The 22,352-nt window shown below is 37.7% G+C and overlaps 1 protein-coding gene across 1 annotated transcript in view; it reads right to left on the bottom strand.

Annotated features, from left to right (window-relative positions):
- The window catches only part of LOC115834823 (rho GTPase-activating protein 7-like), a 211,947-nt gene that overhangs the window by 177,887 nt on the left and 11,708 nt on the right, over positions 1-22,352 (bottom strand). Inside the window, exon 2 of the mRNA XM_030812351.1 lies at positions 17,144-18,291. Coding sequence (XP_030668211.1) covers positions 17,144-18,166 — 1,023 coding nt within the window. The 5' untranslated portion in view covers positions 18,167-18,291. The remainder of the gene's footprint in view (positions 1-17,143; positions 18,292-22,352) is intronic.

Genomic DNA, 22,352 nt, shown 5'->3' with positions numbered 1-22,352 from the left:
GAATACTAGACTCCATTAGAATGTAAGTTTCTGATAGAAAATTTACAGCCCCATTGTTCTGTTATATGGAACTGTGTTTGGCACAAAACATAAGCACTGGGTATAGCTTGAACTGGACCCCTTTCCTAATTTATGTGTTGAAATGTCATCCCCAGTACCTCACAGTGTGACTTTATTTGGAAATAGGGTTTTTGTAGATGTAACTAGTCATGTTGTGATGAGGTCATATTAGAGGTGGACAGGCCAATATTCCAACCCAACTGATGTCCTTAAAAAAGGGGAAATTTGGACATAGTCTCACACACACACACACACACACACACACACACACACACACACACACGAAGAAGCCCATGTAAACATAAAGGCCTATAGAAGGATAATATGCCTGCAAGTCTTCAAGCCAAAGAATGTCAAAGATTAGCAGCAAACCACCAGAAGCTAGGGGAGCGTAAAGGAACCAATTCTCCTTCGTAGCCAATTGAAGGAGCTAACGCTGCCCACACCTTGATGTGGGACTTCTAGACCCCAATTATAATGACTTTCTGTTCTTTTAAGCATGCAATTTAAGGTGCTTTGTTACGACAGCCCAAGAAAATGAATACAGCAGTCAAAGAATATTTGTTAAATGAACAAAGGAAATACCCTGTCTTTCACAGGTGGACATAATAAATATGATGTAATGTCATCAATTAATATGTATGTATATAAATGGAAGCATATATTTGTAGTTATATAGCTAATGCACAGATTGGAGACAGTTAATCATGGTGTCTGCAAGAATGGGACAAGTCAGAGAGAGAGTTTAACTTTTAATTTTATAATTTCTTTTGCCATGTGCATGTATCATTTACATATTAAAAAGATAAAAATAGGTAGTCGATGAATAGAGCACTGCTGTCTGACTAGAAGTGTCTTTATTCAGGTTAAGCAGTGAAATAATATAAAGCTTGGAATTGATTCAGGAATCTTGGCTTCTTATAATTATAGCTATAGAAATCATGTTTTCTATCAAGCAAAATAAGGTACATTTAATGCAGAGATGGCCCCATGTAATTAAACTATAGGTCATAGTTACCCTTTATTAGCATTTCTTGAGAGATATTAGGTAGAACTTAAGATGAGTCAATATAGCCTGCGGTGATTACATGATTTAATTGGAATAGAGAAACAGTGAGAGAATAGGATTAATGATTATTGTGACATAAGATAATGCTTGAAGTGCCGTGCTTGTCTTCACTCAGTCACTCATTCGACAGAAATTTAATAAATGCATGCTGTACACCGGGCATATGCTAGGTGCTAAGGAGAGAATGGTGACTAAGTAATGAGTGTGACGGTCCCTGTCTTCAAGGAATTTACAGTTTGAATTGTAGGTTTGTATACTAGTTTCCTGAGGCTGCTCTAATGAATCACTACAAATTTAACTGTTCTAAAACAACAGGAATTTTTTCACAATTCTAGGGGCCAGAAGTCAAAGTATGTTGGCAGGGCTGTGCTTTTCTCAGTAAGGCTCTAGGGGAGAATCTTTCCTTCCCTCTTCCGGCTTCTAGTGGCTTCTGGCGCTCCTCTACTTATGGCTGCATTGGTCCAATCTCTGCTTCTGTTTTCACATGGTCTTCTCTGTGTGTCCATGTCTGCTCCTCTTCTGTCTCTTATAAGGACGCTTGTCATTAGATTGAGGGTACACCTGGGATATCCAGGATGCTCTCACCTTGAGATCCTTAACTTGATTACATCTGCAAAGACCCTTTTTCCAAAGAAGATAGTATTTGCAGGTTCCGGGGGTTACAATGTGCATGTACCTTTTGAGGGGCCACAATTCAATCACTGCAGTATGGATAAGTGAATAGATGATTCCAATCCAGTGTGACAGGTGCTATGCTCGGGTACGTAATTGCAGGATGCAAAGAGACACCTAGAAGGTGGCCCCAATTCAGTTTTTGAGGGGTTCAGGGAAGACATTTTAAGTGAAGTATCATGTAAGAAGAAACTTGAAGAATGACCAAAAACCAGTTAGGCAAGGGCAGGGAGGTGAGCTGGGAGAGCTTTCAGGGAGAGAGAGTGTGTGAGAGATAACTGGAAAAAGTTTAAGTTTGCTGTAAAGTGTAGGATGAGGAGAAGGTCAAGATGAGATGGCATAGGTGAACAGGGCCCAGATTGTGCTTGTCCTTGAAAACCACGTCTTCCATATTGGAATATTGAAGTGATAGAAGGGAGAAGTACAGATTTGCATTGTTTAAAGATAATCTCGGGTGGGGCGTGGTGGCTCACACCTGTAATCCCAGCATTTTGGGAGGCCGAGGCTGCTGGATCACTTGATGTCACGAGATCGAGATCAGCCTGGCCAACAGGGTGAAACCCAATCTCTACTAAAAGTACAAAAAAAAGCCAGGCGTGGTAGCATCGCCTGTAGTCCTAGCTACTAGGGAGGCTGAGGCAAGAGAATCGTTTGAACCTGGGAGGCAGAGGTTGCAGTGAACCAAGATCACGCCCTTGCACTCCAGCCTGGGCAACAGAGCGAGACTGTGTCTCAAAATAAATAAACAAGTAAATAATGAAATAAAGACAATCTGAGCTGCAGTGTGGAATCTGGATTGGAAGGGGTTAGGACGAAAGGCGAAGAGGCCAGTTAAGAAAATGTAGCAGTAATTTGAGGAAAAGATGGTAGAGAATAAAGGAAATGGGTATGAGACATCATGAAGATATAAAATTATTATGTTCATTAGAATCGTTAAATAAGACTAAGCTTGCAGATGCATTTTTACATTGTTTCTAAAGTGAAGATTAATTCTCAATCTCTGTTTTTTAGCTTAACTTTCTCTACTTATGACTAGCCCACAGGTACATGTGGACAGATAACAATATGAATCTAGCAGCCATTCTCAATAAACATTTTTAATTTCTGAAATAAGTCTTGTATGCCTGGGCTGAAATGGATATACTTTAATTTGCTTTGTTTCAAAGTAAATTGGCTTTTAAACTCCTTCCTTAAGGAAAGGATGGAGCTGAACACATGAGTGATGGATATTGCTTACAGGTCACTCTTGATTCCATGTATCTGTTTAGTTTTCTTAGTTTCATAGTTTCACAACATCCTTGTTAAAATGCAGAAGGGTGTTATCACAGTGGCAATGAAATTCTGCCCAGAAGGAACTAATGGCAGCAACAGTGGGGAAGGTAAATATGTCACTTTGAACATAAACAGTCCCTGGAGGCCATCTGTTGTACGTACAGAAAAAGTCCATCTCTTCCTTCTCACCTGGGTACCTACTGACCATGACAGGGATGTGTGCTATGACCAGTGAGCAGAAGAGAGATTACCGTGGGACTCACAGTGGTTGGACCGGGAAACTTAGGACAAAATATTTGCTTATTTGCTAATAATTCTTCCAGAATTAAGCACTTATGAAGTGGTCGAAATGCTACCCATTACTTGAAAATGCTATGTCAAGTGCAGCTCTCCAGGATTTGAAATACCGAACAACAATAAAAATCCCTAGACGAGGTTACGATTCACCTTAAGTGTGGTGGCTATTTTAAATCTTTGGTACTTTAAACATGGCTTCATACCCCTTTATACTTTCTTTTAATAGCAGGGATTTTGGAATTCTATTAACACACTTCTACTATTTTCTCTTACATAGAGACTGACTTTTATTTTTCTTTCCCAAGTCCTAATGCTATATAGAAAACCATAGTGTAGCCATCTTTGTTAGCCACAATATTCAGTTTTATTCTCTCATCATAAACAAACAATAGGCTTAAATTGAGTTCAATATTGCTTGAAAAGAGACAGTAGCATTGTCCTTGATTGAACATGCACTTCTTGTTGCTACGTGCCACCCTACCTTATTTTCTGCTATCTCAAATGAGCTTATGTACACCACATTTTGCTGTGACATTCTGTGTAATAACTGGAACTCTAGCTTGGCATTACACAGCTATGTTTTCAGAAGGGAATACTGGAGGTGCAAATCTTGAGCAGCAGTTTGTATGCATCACTCACGGTATCAATGTAGTAACGTATTTATTGACATCTCCTGAGTAAATCTGGTCCTCTTAAAAATGGAAAGACGTATGTGAAAGTTAGAAATTAAATCTCGTATTCTACAGACTGCACATAACCCACACAACTATTGTTCACTTATTCTCTATCAGAAGATACATTAACTCGATGGTCAGGCTTGAAGATTTAGGATTCCAATAACTATCGGGTATGAAAGGTCAAAAATAGATTTATTTCCATTTTGAGTTGCCCAGGAAAGGCTGAAGCACAACTTAGCGTGCTTTTTGTTTCCAGGCTAAGCAGAATTTTAAGTATAAAAATTTAGTGCTTTATGTGATCATTGACATGTTTAAAAGAAAAATTTGCATGACGAGTACACAGAAATCCGCTAGCTAACTTCCTTTATCCTCTGCCCTCTTGACAATTGCTCATGGCATGGGACTTGTTTGAAATACTTTTCAGCTTGTTTAAAATTTATCATGCCTCAGTCCAAACACTGTGAACATCTGAGAGAAAGCACTTTGTAACTTTTAAGTGGACAGAGATCACTTTTATGATAAAAGTCTATGTTGACCATGGGGAAGGAGTACAGAATAATCGAATGAAATGAAAATTCATGCCTTAGGAAAAAGCAAGTTTGTATTACGAAAGCAGAAACCAGGAGAAATGTAGAAAAAACAAAGCTCATTTTAGACTCCATTGCATTTTGCTTTAAAAAATCCATTTTGTGTTTTTGTCAGCATATACCTGAAACGGCAGTTAAATTCTCAGATGTTTTCTTCCCCCTGCACACAAAGTACACAAATGTCTGAAAGAGGCATAAAACGTTTCCTTTCCTCATTAGAAACAAAACCTTAATATTAGGTTTGTGTTACATTTTGATGTTGGCCAATTCTTTCTGATTACTTTTAAATTATAGAGTTTCCATAATAATGTTCAACTCAGCATTTTCTCTGTGGGGCAGCACCTTCACACTGGTACCATGACATACCACTATTAACATTCTAAGTTACAGCTCCTTGGTCTTGTCAATAGCCACACATTTTATTTTAGTTCAAATGAAATGCAAGGGTATTTAGTTTTTCCAATTGAAACATTCCATGAACCTATGAAATGCAAATTCTGGGTGTTTCATCCATATTTGTTTGTAAGATGACCTAGCATGGTCTAGTCAACTGAGCAATTACTTGCTTGTTGGATAAATGAACATAGGACAGGATATTCAAGATCTTGTGATTATCCCAAAACAAAATGAAGGCAAAATGCAAGGGATGAATGGATTGGAAATTAAAGTCCCAACTACACAACAGCAAATACATAGGGTGAGAAATAATCATTCTGTACCCAAGAACTTGGCAGATTGTTTCTTAATGTGGGCACTGGTCAGCTGTGATATTGACTTAAAGTCCCATTTCCTTGTGATTTTGTGGATGGGGTGAGGCAAATTATCCACAGGCCCTCTAAGGGAAGCCTGCTGCAGTTTCCTTTTGAAAGTAATTTGGAAATATGGGATCAGAGCACAATTAGTCGACTTACTAATGTCGTCCCTGCAGTAGTGACCACTTGGTTCTTTCGTGCTTGTCACCTGTTCTACTCCAGGTTTCAATAAACAGTATACTTTTGGCTGGGCGCGGTGGCTCACGCCTGTAATCCCAGCACTTTGGGAGGCCGAGGCGGGCGGATCACGAGGTCAGGAGATCGAGACCATCCTGGGTAACACGGTGAAACCTCGTCTCTACTAAAAATACAAAAAAAATTAGCCGGGCGAGGTGGCAGGCGCCTGTAGTCCCAGCTACTCGGGAGGCTGAGGCAGCTGAGATCGCGCCACTGCACTCCAGCCTGGGCAACAGCGAGACTCCGTCTCAAAAAAGAGAGTATACTTTTGCAAGAAGCAAAATATTGCATTTCCAGTTGTGGATGATTATGACAGGTATTGAAAATGAATGGACATCCATAATACTTTTGTTAAGTAAATTTACCTTATTCTTAATATTCCTGCCATAGGTTTGAGCTATCTACATGTCATAATTCTCTTAAGAAAAAGTTTCTCTCATTCAGAGATTCATCAATGAATTTTGTGCCCTAAATAGACATTCAATCTCAAAATTTATACAATAATGGTAAAAATTAAGACTTAGTACATGAACCTCAGCACTAATCTTTCCCACTCCAAGTTTGTCCCATAACAAGAGAAGATGAACAGCATAGTTGTTGAACTCACAGGGTCTGCAGGCTCCCATTTTCTGTTCTTAGAGTTAGAAAATGTTTTCCTTTTTTTTTTTTTTTTTTTTTTTTGGAAACAGAGTCTCACTCTGTTGCCCAGGCTGGAGTGCAATGGCGTGATTTCAGCTCACTGCAACCTCTGCCTCCCAGGTTCAAGCAATTCTCTGCCTCAGCCTCCTGAGTTGCTGGGATGACAGGTGCCCACCACCATGCCTGGCTAATTTTTGTATTTTTAGTAGAGACAGAGTTTCACCATCTTGGCCAGGCTGGTCTTGAACCCCTGACCTTGTGATCCACCTGCCTCAGCCTCCCAAAGTGCTGGGATTATAGGCATGAGCCACCGCCCCAGGCCTGAAAATCTCTTCTTTTACACTTAAAGAAGGTGACCATTGAAATTTTACATTTTATCAGGTATTTATGAAGTACATTTCTTGTCTGCTTTACGCTCTGACTAAAATACCTTTGGGTACCTCTTCAAAGTGATACTACAGAAAATTTCTAATTATGCCTAAGGCCAGTATGTGAGTAGAATATGAAATATGATCAGCATTGAAGTTTTAATGAACGGGGAATTATCCTCATGCCTTTTTACTTCTCATGCTTTCAATTATGCTGATAAATCACCTTGTTATAACTGGTCAAAACTGTATAAACAATGTATTAAAAACATTCCATACATGATTCTTATGTATCAGTGAGGGAATTGGGAATTAGTGGGAATGAATACCTAATATCATTATTTCATAGTTGAACCATTTTGTTAATATATCTCCTGCTAATGCCTTAGTCACAAAGCACATTTCCACAGCCTTCATTTAACTTTTTTATTAATTAATCAAATACTAGCTAGGGAGCAAATTAACTATAAATTCGCTATAAAGCCAGCATCATTTTCAGGACTCATTAGTATATTGAAATCTAGATAATTTTTAAAAATATGGTGAGCCCAAAAATTACTTAGCTAAAAAATAGAAGTTTGAAGACAGAAACAGAAAACAGAACAGTTAAAATGCCACAAAGAGATCCCTTTCCCTCATTTATTCCCACAAGTGCAAAATCTAAAGTGTATCCTTTAAAGCTCAGCCCGGACACCATCTGAGCGAAGCCTTTTCTGACCTCCCCATCTGAAAAGGGATCCTCCCTTAGCCCGATCTCTGGCAATCTGAATACTTTCTAACTTTAATTATGTTGGAACCTAATTAAGTTATAACTGTACTTGTAGTTCAAAACTTACTGAAGTTAATTACACTTAATGTGAAAGTTAGTTATTTGTGTGTTACATTGTCCCTACTAATGTGTAAACACCTTTAGGTAAGAAGGCATGTATATTCTTATTCATATTCTGCACCACACATAGCAAAGTGCATGGGAAAGAGAAGATAATAAATATTTAGGCAATGAATGCATATTCTAGGCTCACTTTTTTTTTTATTTTGAGATGCAGTTTTGCTCTTGTTGCTCAGGCTGGAGTGCAATGGCATGATCTTGGCTCACTGCAACCTCTGCCTCCTGGTTTCAAGTGACTATCCTGTCTCAGTCTCCCGAGCAGCTGGGATTACAGGTGCATGCCACCGTGCCCGGCTAATTTTTGTATTTTAATAGAGACAGGGTTTCATCATGTTGGTCAGGCTGGTATCGAACTCCTGACCTCAGATGATCTGCGTGCTTTGGCTCCCCAGAGTGCTGGGATTACAGGCGTGAGCCACCGTGCCTGGCCAGCTCTACTATTTAATGATAAAATTTGATACCTCAGATGTCCATGTAGGTTGACATACTTTCTCAATTCTCTCTCGAAATTTGTCAGTCCCTGCCCCCGGCCCCGAGATTTTTCTAAGAAACTCTCAGATCTATAATTAGGGCAATTTAGTAAAACACACACACACACCACACACACACACACACACAAACACACAAAATGCTGCTACTGTTAATAATAGCTGAAGTTACGAGGTGTTTACTTTGTGTGCCCAGACACTTTTAACTACTTTGTATATATTAACTCATTTAATCTTTCTAACAACAGATGGAGAATCCTGTTATACAAATGAAAAAAAAAAAAAAACTCTGCCATAGAGCGATTAAATAGCTTACAAGATTAGAAAGATACGTGTGAAGGAAGCAGGACTGAAACCCAGGCATTTTGGCTTCAGAGGCTGTTGGCTTCTTTATTTTGTTCTAGGCATAGTGAAGAATCTGTGGACACTTAACCCTGGGCAGCACAGGACTCCAGAAATTTCCCCCTGAAGAAGCTACTTACGCTGGCTGGTTATATATGCTGTGAATATAGATTCCACTAGAATTTGCATTATTTTCAGATATAATAATTCTGCACTTCAATTGTTTGACTGTCAGATCCTCATTTCGAATTCTGGTTAAAAAATACCATTGTTCTGGGTGCTGTACTATGTAGATGTTTAATCAGATTTTCCATTTTACTTAATGTTCCTAACGATCTTGTAAGGCTGAGACTGTTTTCTCCATTTTCCAGGGGCATGAAAGGCTCACAAAGGTTAAATAACACCCCCCACTTTAGGTTGTGCTTTTTTTCTTCATCACAGCTTACTCTCTTGGCTGGAAAATCAAGTTCAGTCCAAGCCATTCATTTTCTAGACCAAATAATGATGCATTTCAATATTTTCGAAAACCTCTGGGTTAATTTTTAATGTGCATAAAAAGCTGTAAACCCATTTGAAGTTTCATTGGCTCAAAAAATAGAAGCGAAAAAATTGAAGAGGTTCATTAATCACTAGTTTTATTCCTATGTCAATATAGAACTAGAACTAAGAAGAGAGTAGAAGTTTATTTTTCCCAGTTGCTTATATTTCCTTTGAAATTGGTGAGGTTATCTTTAAAATAGCACTGTAATTTTCTTTACAGTTAGAAAATTATCTGTGGAATAGAGATCTTATTGGCAGCAAGGGATAAGTACATTATTTGTAAGAACATGAACCAGAAAACAGATCCTGTTGGCACCATTGAGTCTGGTGCCCAGATAAGAGGCAGGGCTCTGTTACATAGGTTATGTGATTTATCCCAACTTGTGTGGATATTGGCATTTCTTCGAGGGAGGCAGCCAAAACCTATGGTAGTTTAATAAAAGATTAATAAATTGGTCATGGTTTATAGTAACAGAAATCCATGAGGAACAAACTAAATCAGTTTCACTATTACGATAGCCTCCAATGCACAATTGGCTCTGAAATAACCATTCATTATTTAAAATAACATCATAAAAGTGTATTAATTCTTGCTCCAATAAAAGCTGATGTTGGGTTAATGTGAACTCATTAATGATCCTGTTAACAACTGATGTAAATGTGCGATTTTGGTCCAAATCACTGATTGGGTCAGAGGCCCCTCATACATCATAAGTACTTTTTTTTGCCAATAATATCTGGAACAAGGAATGTTCAGGTTTAATTACCCTCATTCAGAATTTATATAAATATATATGCACACACACACACACACATATATATATAATCAGAATACATATATATAAATTCAGAATATATATATATATTCTGAATGAGGGCAATTAAATCTGAATATATGTGTGTGTGTGTGTGTGTGTGTGTGTGTGTGTGTGTGTATATGTATAGCCTTAAAGGCATCTGGCAGCAAATCTCCCAACTTTATGTCATTTTCACAATGAAAATTAAAAAAGAATTTGTCAATGGTTGACACTCTCTAAACAAATGCTTCTGAATCTCCCCAATCATTTGTCTTTCAATCTCTTATTCTATTCTTCCTGTCATCTTCTCTCCACTCCACTCCCAACTTCCTCATAGTGTCGTTAACCACAAAAGCTATGGAATTTCTAGACCAGTGGCCTCTGACATTTTTGATATGGACTCCTCTGCTAGCATGTGTATGTTACTTACTTATAAACAATAACACATACACTTGCGTATTAATATGTATGTTATAGAACAGACATAAAATTAAATGATAAATTATATACATGAATGGATATTCTAACGGTTTCCTTTTCTACACTCATCCTTGTCCACTCCTCTCTGGATACAACTAAGTATCTTCGAAATAACATTTACTACTCATAGTTTGCTATTGACTAATTAGTTATGATTAGTGAGTTCTTTTGTGGCACAGCATAATAATGATCTCAGTCTCGAAGGTTTCCTCAGAGATCCAGATTTTCCATGATTCCCTTGTCCCTCTTCTTCCCTCATGTCCTGATTTAGCATGGAACTAGCAGGCAGAACAGAGAGGGGAAATGTGGCCAATGGTGGTGGTTGTATGACTTAAGTCCTTCTGCATCTTTATAACTTGGGCTCATGACACTTGGCATTATCCTCTGAAAACACCTATCTTACCACAACGAAGACATTCATTCATTCTAGCATTTATGAACAGGTTCTAAGCACTGTGGACCCAAGGTTGAATAATTGCGCTCAGTGAGCTACATCTTAGTTAGCAATGGTGGAATCAATCGGATTCCAATGCATTTGTTTATTATACATTATACATAGGATTATAGTAGGAATATATACATCATGTCAGTAATAAGTCTTCTATGGGTATAGAGAGAATTGAGCAACTAACTTGACTGAGAAAACTGGGGAAAGTAAACACTCCCAAAAAGTAAAACATTTGAGGATCTTGAAATGTGAGCTTATCTGAGGGTTCCACCTCTAGCCTGTTGGAGATACAGCCCATAAGGCTGGCTCTGGTCATCGCCTGATGTAAAAACATAGCAATGATTTAGCTGCATCAGCTCTATAATCCCTGGAGTCAAGTTCGTGTTCCTTGTCTCTTTGCTAAACTCCTGCTTGTGATAACCACATCATCCTGTTGAAATTGAATCTGATTCCAGCCTGCTACATATTCACTTTTTGTCAAAGACTTGTATTTGTTTTTTTCTTTACAAATGACCAGTGCTATTTTTGGTATCCTATTTTAGCCTATCCTTTTTTTCTCACTTACTCTCTCTGTCTCTCTCTCTCTCTCTCTCTGTTTTCTCTCTCCCTCCACCTCTCTCACTACTCTCTCATCTCTTCAGTGCCAGCCTTACACGTCAGTCAAACAGAAGCCCTACTGGGAATCTCCAGTGGGATTTCAGTGACTAGATGTTTGCAATGGAATAAACTCTGCTACCTGGCTCATGGTGGCAGACCAAGCACATAGAATAGCACCTGGGATGTTGAAAATGCTCAGTATTTACTGATTGATTTTACCAGACGCTATATCTAGCATTTTCCTTTATCTTACAATTAAATGTTTTTGCATTTCGAGTTGGTTTTAGGAGACTTATATTTATTTGTCATGAGACAATATATTTGAGCCGCAAATATCTGCAAATATATTTTTGGCTTTCTGATTATTTATAACGCAAAAACCAGTTTAAATGGCACGAAGTTATTTGATAGTTTTCAGTGGCCCAGTGAAGCACAAACTAAGCTATTTACAAAGCTATTGGCTTTACCTGGGACACAAATCTCACTAAGAATATGTTGGATAAGAACTGTCACAGGAACTTGTTATGAACGTACACACCAACTAACCACTTGGAAATAAGCTTTCCTTGCCAGCTCCAATCTTTAGCCTAGGCAAACAAGTGTCAAAACAAGGGGATTTAGGAAGCACAATCTTCTCAACAGGCCTGTGTCATTAAAACCAGTGCGAGCTTAGTGTAAAATAATACTGTTATTATGAATTTATCTGCAGAGCTATATATACCTACCCTGCTTTACATTCCTTCCCTCCTTGTCGGCTGATAGTAAGCTTATTCACAAGCTAATTCCTTCATTGTCCTTGCTTTCATTCCACATATCTTGCTACATTAGCCTGGAGCCTTGGCTTAACTATCTTTTAGGTTTTCATTTCTTGTTTTAATTTATTTAAAATTCTTGTTTTAATTTATTTAAAATTAAAAATTTTTCAGTTGATACGTAAAAGTTGTTTATAATCTTATGGGGCACATAGATGATGTTGTGATACATACAATGTTTAGTGATCACATCTGGGTAATTTGCAGAGCCATCGTTCCAAACGTTGATCATGTCTGAGAACCTATGTGCTGAGAACGTTCAATATCCTTTTTCTAGCTATTTGAAACTATATATTATTGTTAACTGTAGTTACAATATTCATTATATTATTAAATATAATTACAATACATTCTATACCTCTTTACAATGTAAAGAACTTTTAGCAAACATATGCTTGTCCAGAATGCAGATTCCAGTGGGCACTTCCCTTATTGTTAGATATGCCCATGCAACTAAATTCTAGCCCATGAAATTGCAGTGAAGCCGACAACCTGGGTACTGCATGTACACAGGGGTGTGATCACCCCTGTACCCTTTTGCCTTCCCTCTGGCTTGAATATAGATGAGGACTCAAGAGAGCAGAGAGGGTAGATAAAAGGGGTGTGGATTCTGAAGGCATACAGCCTATATATTAGCTCAGAACTTCTTATCCCTATTTTATGTGTGGGAGAGAAATATGTCATTTGAACCACTATTATGCTTTCTGAGATAGCAGCCAAATCTATAGCCTAATTAATACTGAGATATAGGCCCGGCACAGTGGCTCACGCCCGTAATCCCAACACTTTGGGAGGCTGAGGCAGGTGGATCACTTGAGGTCAGGAGTTTGAGACCAGCCTGGCCAACGTGGTGAAACCCCATCTGTACTAAAAATATAAAAATTAGCTGGATGTGGGGGTGCACATCTGTAATCCCAGCTACGAAGGAGGCTGAGGCAGGAGAATTGTTTGGACCCAGGAGGCGGAAGTTGCAATGGGCGGAGATCACACCACTGCACTCCAGCCTGGGTGAGGAAGCAAGACTCCATCTCAAAGAAATAAACAAACACCCACAAACCTGAGGGATAAACTAAGACCCTAACATTCATTTAATTTGTCGTTGGAATATGAGGTTTTTGTTGGAATGTAGAATTAGGAGTCTTCTTAAAGTTCAGATTATCTTTGCATCTTTTATGGAGTTTATTTTGCTTTGTAATATGGATTATTTCTTGTCTTATGTGAGCAAATAAACATATGTTCAGACATTTATATAATTATTATGGTTATTCAAGAAATTCAGAACTATTTAAGTAGTCTTTACAGAAGACTGAATTTTGGGCTCTCTCTAATTAGTAAACCACTTCTTTAAGAAAAAATGTCTAACCTCAAGTCTTTCCCTAAATGTTTTCCATCTTCACAACTCGTCTGGTTTAAAGAGACCACTTCTTAGACTGTCTCCCTCCTCCAGACTACTTTGGAATTTGTCTCAGAATTGCTTTTAACCAGCCGCCTCACCCCAGAGACCAGCCAGGCCCTATGAGTGCTGGTCATATGTCACCCAACCTTATGGTGCTTTCACTGACATTAGCTCACAATTTGTTTGGTGTTCCTTTGATATCAGAGGCTTCAATTTCGTTGTATATTTCATCCTATTTAGAGGAATTATTGGCTTAAAAGGTCGATATTTGTAATCCCCTGTATAGTACATATATACTACAAATAAAGGTATATACTTGTACATGTACTACAAATATAATCCCCTCCAATTGAGAGTCCTAATAAATATATGTGTGACTAAACTCTGATAGTCCGAAATATCATCGGAAACTAAGTAAAACTAAGCTTTGCAAAACGATGAATGCCTGCCAAGATTTATGGGCTTCGAGGAAGGATAATTTTTATCAAAAGTACAATGATATCTCTAGAGCACTATTTCAATACATTTTGAAGATCAGCCTTATAAGCTCTTTTAGTTTTTTTCTTCGTCTTAGAACTTTGATGTTATCTTGACAAAATAAATTAATGTACACAAATTTATTGAAGGATTTGATTCACTCACATGATTATCAGATAATGAGCTGATTACAGTTCCATAACTAAAATGATATTAGCCTTAATCGATTTCACTTTTCCAAGTTCTTATCTTACAGGTATTACTATGGCTGACAGTTTTAAATACATAGACAATTAGCAAACTCTTTCTACCACTTGACCATTTGCCATCATATTCCCTACAGACATGAAAATGTGGCACATGTGTGCCTCCAAAAAACTTATCTCTTCTAAACCAGTTGCACTAGTATTAGGCATCAACTAGATTAGAACTCTTGTTAATAGTGTGAAAAACTTTATAAATATTTTATAATTTTTAAAAGCAGTAAGAATCATAATAATAACGCAGATAAAAGTTGTTTTGTGCCATGCAGAAAATGCCTCAGTTTATATACTAAATATTATTTTATTTTTGTATTTCTCTTCAGTGTATGCATTTCATGCATAATTCTGTGATCTTTTATAAAAATTATATAGGGTAAAAAGTGAAGACCCCTCCTTCTTTTCTTTTACTTCCACTCATCCAGTGTAATTGCTGTTAACAATTTTGTGCCTATTTAGCCAGGATTTCACATATTATTCACTCATACAGAGAGGATTATATTACTGTCTACGTTCATATATATATATATAGAGGTATACACACACACACACACACACACACATACACATTTTGACATTAAGGTTTGGCTATCTATACATATTGGTCTGCTACTGTTGTTTTTTAGATATACTATATTATGAGCCTCTTTAAAAGTTGGTGTGTTTGGATCTCACTCTATCCTTTTAATGGCAGCATAGTATTCTGTACAGTAGATAAATAATAAACAAATTTTTAGACCATATCTTTCTTTTTTTTTTTTTTTGAGACTGAGTCTCACTCTGTCGCCCAGGCTAGAGTGTGGTGGTGCAATTGTGGCTCACTGCAAGCTCTGCCTCCCGGGTTCACACCATTCTCCTGCCTCAACCTCCCGAGTAGCTGGGACTACAGGCGCCCATCACCACGCCCGGCTAATTTTTTGTATTTTTAGTAGAGGCAGGGTTTCACCATGTTAGCCAGGAGGGTCTCGATCTCCTGACCTCGTGATCCGCCCACCTTGGCCTCCCAAAGTGCTGGGATTACAGGCATGAGCCCCTGCGCATGGCCTAAACAAATTCTTTATTGAGGCAAATGTAGACTGTTTCATTTTTCTTTCAGTAACGTGCAATATAGCGATGAACACCTCTGTACATATCTTTCTATGAATATGCTCTATTGTTTCTTCCGGTAAATTTCTAAAAATGGTGAATTACCAGTTCAACGGTATTTTAACACTCATCCAATAATGCATAAAACAAAAATTCTTACACATTTTAGTTCTAAGGGCTTCTCCCATAATGATAGTTTTCCAGGATAAATTCCCAACCTAAAAGTTTTCATTTAATCTGTTTATTAGAAGCCATCCTAAATGGGTTGTAGAGTTAAAGTAAATATTCCATCAGGGAATGCCACAACACTTTAGAATGACAGAATGCTTAAAATAGAATATTTAAGTTAGAAATTGTAAATGAGATATAATTGTAACTCTCAAAAGGCAACCATGCTATAGTGACATGTCCAAGAGTAAATTCTTTCCAGCATTCTTAGTATTGATATAAATGTTCAAGTGGTGAGTATATGTTTCTGGAATGTTTAATGTTTCCATTGGCAGTTGGGTGGAGTTTGTTTTATTTTAGGGGAGCTATGCCATAGGTCAGTTAATACTGTCTTATGTCATTACAGCATTCCCTCAAACAGATTTGATAGGATATATGAAAGTATTTGAAAAAGTGACCTGAACATTTTAATTACAACAACTTTATGGAGCATTAACATTTTCATAAAACTTATGTAAGGAAGGGAGAGTCGGCCAGAAGCACAAAATGCTCTGTTGGCATATATCTTGTGGACACTGATTTTTGCTGTAAAGTCTTTGACTTCATTTAAACTAACTCACGACATATTACTGATCTAGTTTGTTAGCAAAACCACAGTCTATGAAAACCAGATTTCCTCACTACAAAGAAAGTAGGAGATTTTTTTTTCCTCATGGTAGGTAGCCCCAGTTGAACAGAACAGAGGACATTAGTTTTGTGTTTAGGAGAATTGCAGTTATGGACGAATATATCAAGAGAGGGTCAAGGATATATGTTTTAACTGGTGCATACCAGTGTCAAAAATGTATCGTTTCTTCAACGCCAATGGTCATGTGGGGTTTATAGAAGAAACTGTCCTTGGACTTATATCAGGACTATAACTCACTACAGTTTTTGGAAAAATGTGGGGAAATTCTATAGAAAAGACAGGTTTTGGTCAAGGGTTCACTTGCTAAACCATAATTCAGGTAGCACCATCTGAGTCCTTGCTTCTCTCACTTGAAAGCTTCTCAGGGGAGGATGGCATCTTTAGAATTAGTCAAGGGGGCTGTAGCATAAAATATAATTGCAGTTATTAGCACTTTCTGATCAACAGTTAAGTAACAGTTGTGGCAAGAAACAGAGACTATGATGTATCTATTGATGGTGAGTGTGCCAGGGTATCACTTAAAATGGCATCAGCACATTTTGGGGGTGGGAGTAGTTTAGCCTTTGTATATGCGAAGGGATTATTTTAAATATGTGATTTATACCACCTTTTTTTCTTATGAAAACATACTCTTTTTGAAGAGAAAAAGAAATATGCTCAAATAAATGCTATAACAGTACAATGACTTTCTTTATAAAAATTAGAAATCACTCTACAGAATGCCTTGAACTGCATGTTTATGAGCTATCTGGTGGCCATTTAATGCCAACTAAAGAAAGGGATACCAATTCTGTTTTCAACACCATTCTGAAATAGAATATTCATAAAACATTATACATATTATTAGTGAAACAGATAGATTATTATTCTTTAATTTTACATATTTTGATGGTTTGACCAAGTGGGTGGTCTTTGAATTATGCATCTGCATAACAGGGCAAAAGAACCATCTTCATATCTTTTTAATCCAAGCAAAATGATAACTGATGAATCCAAGGATATTTACAAAATTTCAAAAGCCAGAGAATCTGTGCATATGTCTTACCTTTCTCTTACGAAGTCTGACTTGGTTATCTGTGGCTTCCTGGGTGGCCAGGGTCTCCTTTAAGTGTAAACACTGCATGCCATCTTCTGCCTTGACCAGTGGTGGACTTTTGTTTTGATGTTGTGAAAAGCCACTCTTCTCCAGGCCATTTTCAGCTGACATTCCGTTGAGGCGGGAAGGAGGCTGCAGAAGGCAGCTTCCAAAATCTGTTTCTAATAATGGCAGTCCTCTGTTTGTGCAAGGAATATCCAAGAACTCATCGTGTACTATATTGCAGGTGCTTCTTTCATTTTCATCTTTAGGGGGGTCAGGTTTCCTTCGTTGCTGAGCAATTACAGCAGAATTAAGCAATTGTTTCTCAGGTGCAATATCTTTCACATTCAAAGTATCAACTGCGTTTACTTTGGGTGCATCTTTTATTTCGCTTAAGCTTATTTCATTGCAAAGCTCCAGGCTTTTACTTATAGAGTCAGTAACTTTTCTCTCCCCGCTTTCTTTTACCAGTGCTAATTCAGTTTCACCAGCTATTCCCCAGGAGTTATAAGAAACTTGGTTACTTTGTATGATGGGCAGTGCCTTTTCTAAGGAGCCTGCTCCTTCGATCATATGTTGGCCTGATGTTTTATGCCCTTGGGTATTTGAAACCTGTTTATCATCTGTAAGGCATAAATCAGAATTGGTATCCTCATCAGAAACATGCACTAGTGTTTCTGTGCTGGCTTCCAGAGAAAGAAACTCATCTTCACCTTCATGGCTGTCATTTTCGTCCACATCCTTTGAAAGATGACCCATTGGCCTCCCAGGAAAATCTCTCAGCTCTGATCCATGACAGCAGTCAGGTAGTGAAACACACTTTTCTTTGCGGTCCACATTTAGAGTTGCATCTTTTTCCATACTTGCCTGCAAGCTGTCAGCTACTAGTCCATGATGACATGCTGTGTTACAATCATCAGAATTAAAAGGCTGTCCCATCCAGTGGGTCACATGTTCTTCCCAGCTTCTCTTTCTGATAGCTACAGACATGTCATCGTAGTTTAACAACAGACAGAGAGATATATTCCATATGAGGGTAAAGGAGATGGAACTTGATGAAAGATTATTTCAAAGTCACCAATCGAAGAAGGGAATGAGTTCTGTCATTTCACCACCTATTAACAAATTTAAAAAAATACGTAGTCACAGATACATTTCTAAAGTCAAAATATATCTTAGAAAATAGAAAACTTAATCTATGCTATCAAAGTTAAGAGATTTTATAAAGCTTCTGTTTAGTAGCTTTAATAACATTATTTCTTTAAGAAGACTAATACTAGAAGGAAATTTTACATTGAATATTTCTGATAAAAATCATCAGCAATACTTTTTTTTTTTTTTTTTTGAGACGGAGTCTTGCTCTGTCACCCAGGCTGGAGTGCAGTGGCGCGATCTCGGCTCACTGCAAGCTCCGCCTCCCGGGTTCACCCCATTCTCCTGCCTCAGCCTCTCCGAGTAGCTGGGACTACAGGCGCCAGCCACCACGCCTCCTAATTTTTTTTGTATTTTTAGTAGAGACGGGGTTTCACCATGGTCTCGATCTCCTGACCTCGTGATCCGCCGGCCTCGGCCTCTCAAAGTGCTGGGATTACAAGCGTGAGCCACCGCGCCCGGCCAGCAATACTTTTAACGGCAGTTAGATTGGTCCATTAATGAATAAAGATACAAATACTGAACATTTAAAACTCCATTAAGAATATATGTGAAATGCAATACTTAATAAAAATCACTGGAAGAAACATGTTGTTCTAGCTTGCATGCTTTCCTGATTTACTTTTGTGAACACAAATTGTTAAATAAATCTGTTCACTGTTCGGTTTGAATCACAGCGAAAGCCACCAGGGAACTGTTGATGCAAAACTGGAGCTATAGAGACAGCACGTGTAATGTATTAGTGTGTGAAGGAGCCAACACCGAACCCAAATGACCAGTATGTAGTTACTCCAGCGAGTGGCTAAGAAACATGGAATAATCCAGTTTAGCACACATTAACACACAATGCATGGATTAGAAAGCATAACACATACCATTTACGATGACTTAGGACAGATACATCTGTACATGCATCCTGTTACTGCTACTACTAGCTTGCAAGCTGGTATTTTTGAAGCTTAAGGGAAATTAAATAATTTACTAAAGTTATACATGTAGGAAGTGAGCGTAGATTCAAACTGAGTCCTGCTTCTAAGGCCCAGACTGAGATAGTCAACAAACTTCATTGTCTCCATGGAATTATGCGATTCTACCTTCATCCCTTCTTCCCACATAACTTTACTATGTGTAAACTCTAAATATTTTATGCGAGAATTCAAGTGAACGTAAAGGAAGATATGACTATAAGACAACTGGGACTATTTTTCAGAAACTTCAGTCTCATTCTGTTTGGCTTATAAGAAGTTTAGTTTGCATATTTCTGTTAGAATATGGCCATAAAATTTAAGTAAACAAGAAAATCATGCATAAGATAAGCTCAGAATATAAACACATACCAGGTATCCAAATTTTTGCCTTGAATTCTTCAAACCCTTAGTCAAAGGAAAGAAATGATACCAGTGTAAACTCAACCTTATAAAAATGACTAACCCAAATTTTGCCCCACAATGAAACTATATTATTGGACTGTAAAAGGAAAATCCCATTCACAGAGCAGACACTTTTAGTTTTTACTCCACAGAAGAACTGTCAGCACACAACATGGGTTGAGTTATTGATTTCTGCTATAAACAAGATTAACTGCTATGGTGATTTTGGATCTCTTTAGTCTATTCTGTTGTAAAGGGCCTTGACTCCCCAACAGAAATTTCGAGCTATTCTGACTAAGCGCATGCCTGAGAGGTAAATATTTCGACCCTGTAAAAACTGGTGAAATTGACATGTGCTAGAATTTTAGTATCCCAGCCTGACCAAATATCTTTTTGGATACTGTTTGGTTCCCTCAAAGGTCTGTGGCCATCTTGAAAAGTGGTCAGCCTTCACATTTTCCATGTTGACGTTCACTCTGCACTCAAAAGAAAATATAAAGTCTCTGAATTCCATGCATAAGTCATTATAACGTGGGAGGCTACGGAAAGTGGAAAGAACGCATAGATGCAAGCCAGAAAATTTCTGCTTTCATGGGCACATTTGGGATGTAATAGGGTTTTAGATGCTTTTCTCTCTTTATTTTTATCCAGTGGAGAAAGAGCAGGCTCACTTAAGAAATGCCAAGTGGTATTACGATGTCACTCCTAAGCCACATTTATATTTTAAGTTGAGCCTGAATTCTGGTGTCATTTCTTCTACTAAGAAGAAATATAGTTTTATTAACTTTTTAGGAAGAGAGAATTACACAAAAATTTTGCCTTTAAGACTTGACAATAATATTTATTAATTTCTGTCACTCAACCTTGACAAGTAGGTAAGTATTTATGTCAAATCAAAGGAAGATAGTTGAACAAGTTCTGAGACAATCTAACTGCAAGGAGAGACTATAAATAAGATAAATCCAATAACGCATTAACTCTTCTTGGTTTCACTTCGAATCTAGGTGCTTTGAACTTTTCCAAATCATTTCTGTAAGTGTACACTTTTATTTTAAGATATACAACTTCTCAATTATCATGACCATCATTATTACATTTGGCATCTTCATTCATTCCATGTCATGTGGTCTGATAGTTTTTTTTAAAAAAATGAATGTCTGCAAGCTCTCCTACCCACAGTTTCTATTTAAATTTTGGTTTGTAAGATTTATAGTTAAATCTGCCTCTAAGATTTAAAGACCAGATTATTAATAAATAGGAGCGGTAGATTATTGTCAATCACATCTGAGTTTATAGGTCTCATTTCCTAAGTCATCTGAATTGATTATAATCTATCCCCTAAGAGAGAGAAGTCTTTGTAAAACACTGACTTCCCCTATGAGCCTCCTCACTGGGCTGCCTTATTTTAAATTATATTTCACAAAACTGACTACTTATTTTTCAGATTTCTATTACATTTCTTTTGTAATCCTATTCATGCAGTTTCATTCAGAATGAGCTCAGTTGGGGAGGATTTGGATGGAGGATCTGGAAAAGTGTAGGTCATTTCAGGATGTTGATTTTATGAAGTGAATTTCCATGGGGATTTTTCACTTCTTAAATTCATGTGTTCAAGCACCGTGACATTAACATTACAAGAGATTGTATGTGCTTCTAACGATGCAATGATTCTGGAAAATACTTGTGAAATTTCCAAATCTGTGATATTAGTACATGATTTTGAATTCATTGTTTGGGTTAATTTTGTAACAGTTACCATGCCTTAACATAAGAATTTTATGGCATACAATATATACATTAAAATTGAACAAAATTACTGGGCATGATGGCTCACGCCTGTAATCCCAGCATTTTGGGAGGCTGAGGTGTGCGGATCACTGGAGCCAGGAGTTTCAGACCAGCCTGGGTAACATAGGGAGATGACGTTTCTACAAAAAATGCAAAAAGTAGCCAGGAGTGGTAGCATGCACCTGTAGACCCAGCAACTTGGGAGGCTGAGGTGGGAGGATTGCTTGAGCCCGGGAGGTCAAGACTGCAGTGAGCCATGATCGCACCACTGCACTCTTGCCTGACTGATAGAGCAAATAATAATAATAATAATAAATTAAACAAATGAAATGCTACCATATTTAACAATTGGAGACACTCTAGTTTGAAAATCACTGATCTATATTTGATATCAAACGATCATGCTCTGTTTTTGCACTTGTCTCTGAAATAGAAGACCACCTTATAATTTGGCTTGCCAATTGTTCTTAGAAAAGAAGAGCTTGATAATAATTACTACTGCTGATTCTACAGCCTGAGAGAGCAAGGTACAGATGAAGTACCGCTGGCTGACATCAAGTGTTCAGTCTGTAGAACTGACAGTAGTTAGATCGTAATCACTATTCATCAAGCATTTATTTAGTACCCAGTGAGTGGCAGAAACTTGGCTAAACCTTAGGAATATAAACCTAAATTATATATTCTATCTTTGCTACTGAAGCTTACAATTTTGTGGGAGAAACTCCTGTAGACAAGGATAATAGTTCCAAAGTTAAAGTCCTATCATGGCCACAATATCATTGGCCGGGGTATGAATATCAAGTAGAGGCTCATTAATTTCCTTTCCTTTCCTTCCCTCCTCGTCTCCCTTCCCTTCCTTTCCTTTT

This window comes from Nomascus leucogenys, chromosome 4 (genome assembly GCF_006542625.1).
Source record: "Nomascus leucogenys isolate Asia chromosome 4, Asia_NLE_v1, whole genome shotgun sequence".
Lineage (NCBI taxonomy): Eukaryota > Metazoa > Chordata > Mammalia > Primates > Hylobatidae > Nomascus > Nomascus leucogenys.
Note: the sequence above shows the minus strand (reverse complement) of the source record. Positions and strands in the feature narration are given on the sequence as shown.